We start from the raw sequence: 4290 nt of genomic DNA on the forward strand, positions 1-4290 counted from the left end.
TTCAGACCTTTGACTCCGTTGTGGCATCAGCCATTTTCTATGGTGTGGCCTGCTGGGGCAGCAGAATCTCGGTTGCTGACGGGAAGAGACTGAACAGACTGGTAAGGAAGGCCAGTTCTGTCCTGGGGAGTCCTCTGGACCCTGTGGAGGTGGTGGGAGACAGGAGAATGGCAGCCAAGCTGTCCTCCCTGCTGGACAATATGTCCCACCCCCTCCAGGACACCCTGTCCTCCCTGTGCAGCACCTTCAGTGACAGGCTGCTGCACCCCACCTGTCACACGGAGAGATACCGCAGGTCCTTCCTTCCTGCAGCGATCAGACTTTACAACCAGCACTGCCCCTAATAGACCCTCCTACACACACCACAACACAGACTATAACACCCCTTGCTGCTAAATACAAACCAACTATGTGCAATATGTGCTATATGTGCAATATATATATGCCTTTAATAACTGTGTAATTTATACCTGGCTGCTAAACCCTTGTTACTGTTACAAGGTATGTATCTTGTATTTTGTAGATTGTGTAACTTGCTGCTGTTAAATACCGTCAAACTATGTGCAATATGTGCTTTATATACATATGCCATCTTTAATAGCTGTAATATATACCGGGCTGCTAAATCCTAAGAGCTGCTACAGGATTTGATTTGTAGATTTGATTTGTTTTTGATCTGTATTTTTGTAAATTATGTAACTTTTTTAGTTTTTATCTTTTTTTTTAGCATATTGTTTATTATATTATCACTTAGTACTTTTTTAAGGCATGTAAGATATGCAACACTAAGCTGTCTGTGGCTCTTTCCTGCTGTAACGCTGCAAATGTCCCCTCTGTGGGACTGATAAAGGGATTCTGATTCTGATTCTGATTCTTTCCTTTCCTCAACCAGAATTCCAAAGCTGACCCGGAGGAGCTGTTCACGAAGCTGGAGCGCATTGGCAAGGGTTCCTTTGGCGAGGTGTTCAAAGGCATCGACAATCGCACGCAGAAAGTGGTGGCCATCAAGAACATTGACCTGGAGGAGGCGGAGGACGAGATCGAAGACATCCAGCAGGAGATCACGGTGCTGAGTCAGTGCGACAGCCCCTTCGTCACCAAGTACTACGGCTCATACCTGAAGGTGATGCTTGTTACAGTATGCGTTACGATTTCTGCATCTGCTTCCAAGTCAAACCTCCAAGTGAGCAGATGCCATGAGACACATTTCTCTCCCTCCGCCCACTTTTTCCCTGAGTCATCCTAAATTAAAAAAGGATTAGCCTCGTACGACTTCAAACACCCACCCGCTCTTATAATGTTTTAATGACTTGTTTAGAAATGCACCTGGCTCTTAACACTTCACAATAAGTAACCGCCTTCATAAGCTGTGATTATGTCTCCACAAATGGAAGCTCACTCTTTTTATTTCTCTGTCTCCTCTCCAGGACACAAAGCTATGGATCATTATGGAGTATTTAGGCGGAGGCTCGGCGTTAGATTTGGTAAGTGTTTCCTGTTTCCACGGGATTGATCAGCCAGTCATCTAACTTGATTATTTAATGATTCTCTTTACTCATTAATACTTTTCTATGTGATGTAGCACTTCGGCTCGGTTTCTCTGAAGCTTGAAAGGCCTATTACATTGATAAAAGTAATCATTTCCTCTGACGTTAGCAGGAGCACAAAATGCGGTCCCCTTACTATAAAACATTGTGCAAAAATGCTTTTCCTCTTTCCTGAATTATTGTGTGATTTGTTTTATTTTTTTTGGGGGGGGGATGTCAGACGCTGAAAGTTTAGGCATAAAATATGACTGCAGACATCTGAAAACCTATATAAAGTTCTTCAAATGTGAATTAAAAAAGGACAGCACCTGCCAGCATGTAGGGTTAACACTCTGAGGCTCACCTAATGGTGTCTGTGCGTGTCTCCTCTAAAGATGGAGCCCGGCGCTCTGGACGAGACGCAGATCGCCACCATCCTCAGAGAGATCCTCAAGGGCTTGGAGTACCTTCACTCTGAGAAGAAGATCCACAGGGATATCAAAGGTAAAGTGCTGCTATTTCAGCCCACTAAACGAGCACACACCGATATCACGTAGCACGTTAATGGTATTGACGTCCCTTTCATTATACAGTTTGTTTTCCCCCGGGGAGTTGAGATAAACTCTGCAGCGGCGGGCTAAAAGGCTTTTGACATTAGTTCCCTCTTCAGTAAATAAATGGTGTTGACAGGAGATGTGTTTCCTCTGAATTGCATCACCAATCTTCCCTCTTCCCCCCCCCCACACAAACAGCCGCGAACGTGCTGCTGTCCGAGCAGGGGGAGGTGAAGCTGGCGGATTTCGGAGTGGCGGGGCAGCTCACCGACACGCAGATCAAGCGCAACACCTTCGTGGGCACGCCCTTCTGGATGGCCCCCGAGGTCATCAAACAGTCGGCCTACGACTCCAAGGTAAGGTCAAAAGCGATGAGTCATGTTGACACCCCGTCCACAAACGGTCCCTTCTGACGATGGGCTGTACCAAATGTTTTTAATTCAAGCTTCTTGTTTCTGTCGTCAAAATAATTCAAAAGCAATATAGACCATATAATAATGTATTTTATATACGTTTTTAAACGTGTCTCTCCATGCATTGCAGGCTGACATCTGGTCTCTGGGCATCACAGCCATCGAGCTAGCCAAAGGCGAGCCCCCCCACTCAGAGCTGCACCCCATGAAGGTTCTATTCCTCATCCCAAAGAACAACCCCCCCACGCTGGAGGGCAACTACAGCAAACCGCTCAAGGAGTTTGTGGAGGCCTGTCTGAACAAAGAGCCCAGTTTTGTGAGTTCTGTTCTTTCTGTTTTTTGTCTTCGTAGAAGTTGCACCATCTCACCCGCTTCTCTCTTTTTCCTCAGAGGCCGACTGCCAAAGAGCTGCTGAAGCATAAGCTGATCGTCCGCCACGCCAAGAAGACGTCCTACCTGACGGAGCTGGTGGACAAGTACAAGAGGTGGAAGGCAGAGCAGTTAAGAACCACAGAGTCCAGTTCTGATTCTGACTCGTAAGTCTGACACCAAATCTAAAAAGTGAACCATCCTCCCTGCTGCTCTCCTCCCACGTTTGTCATAATGGGCTGTAAGCACTTTACATGCATGACTTCATCCCTCATCTCTTTTTAAATCCTCTTTTTAATACCTGTCCAATCAGGGAGCAGGATGGCCAGGCGTCGGGCGGGAACGACTTCGGCAGCGACGACTGGATCTTCACCATCCGAGAGAAGGACCCCAAGAAGCTGCAGAATGGGGAGGGGCAGTCGGGGGCGACAGAGCAGGTGAGACGCCTCTAAAAATAGCACCTTAACCAATCAGATTATCTTAACACCACAGCAACACTTTCACAAGAACCAATGATAGCATGGTGTGATGTTATTTAGCTGATTAAAAGCCCCTAAGGTGAAGTTGCACTACTTTAATTTCCTCCCCCCACGTTCTCGCTTCTCTCTCTCACAGTCAAACGACATTCCAAAGAGGCCTTATTCACAGAGCCTGGCCACAGTCATCTCTCCTGCATTAGCCGAGGTAAGGAGGGTAACCAATAGACTGTCAAATTAGCCTTCGTCACACTCCTGACTAAATGTTAAACAATTGTGTGCCATCACTTCTTGCGCGTGAAAGTGGCTCCGATCAGAATTATACAGATTGCTCCCTGCTCTTATCAACCTAACCCCACCTCTGCCTCCTCACCTCTCCTCCCCCAGCTGAAGGCGAGGCAGGAGCAGGTGAACGGGAACCCCATGGTGCTGGACGAGCTGAGGGAGGCCATCATGCAGGCGGAGGAGTCCTTCCCCGGCATCGCTGATTCTCTGGTGGATCACATGGTCCACAGGCTCCAGAGGTAATATTCAGCTCCCTGTTTTGCAGAAAGCAGAATCCTACAGAGCCCCTAAGGGAATATGTTCTTACTGCCTAATCCTGATGTTGGTGGTGCGTTGGCTGAATTTGATTTGCTCGAGCCGCTTACTGAAGGTCGCTCTTTAGAGCTGTCATGGGAGGACGAAGAGTTTCTTTGGAAAGTGCAAATGTTTTTGGGTGGAATTTAAGAGTTTTTTGCAAATGTTTCTTGGTATATATATTTTGCATCCATCTGTTTCCCACCCATAACCCCTTCGAGGGCTCATTGGAATCCTGATCATGTAATCCAGATTCTTTTTTAGTTTTCAAAGTAGATAAATAATCAACCGTTCTTGTTTTCTTTTCCTTGCAGTTTCTCAACAAGCAGGACATCCTCGTCCTCCCCTTAGTAACTGGCTGTCTGCCCTAACC

General features: G+C 46.8%; 1 protein-coding gene across 1 annotated transcript; it reads left to right on the forward strand.

Moving 5' to 3' along the window:
* Window positions 1-880: 880 nt before the first annotated feature.
* On the forward strand, window positions 881-4290 carry stk24b (serine/threonine kinase 24b (STE20 homolog, yeast); the record flags this gene model as incomplete). Its single annotated transcript, XM_010769360.1, has 10 exons — window positions 881-1123; window positions 1428-1484; window positions 1922-2030; window positions 2279-2436; window positions 2624-2809; window positions 2884-3029; window positions 3176-3299; window positions 3478-3546; window positions 3726-3862; window positions 4232-4290. Coding segments are annotated over 10 exons (1266 nt in total), but the record flags the coding sequence as incomplete, so codon positions are not given.

The sequence above is a fragment of the Notothenia coriiceps genome, unplaced genomic scaffold, assembly GCF_000735185.1.
Source record: "Notothenia coriiceps isolate Sejong01 unplaced genomic scaffold, NC01 NC01_scaffold00007088, whole genome shotgun sequence".
In the NCBI taxonomy this organism is placed as follows: domain Eukaryota; kingdom Metazoa; phylum Chordata; class Actinopteri; order Perciformes; family Nototheniidae; genus Notothenia; species Notothenia coriiceps.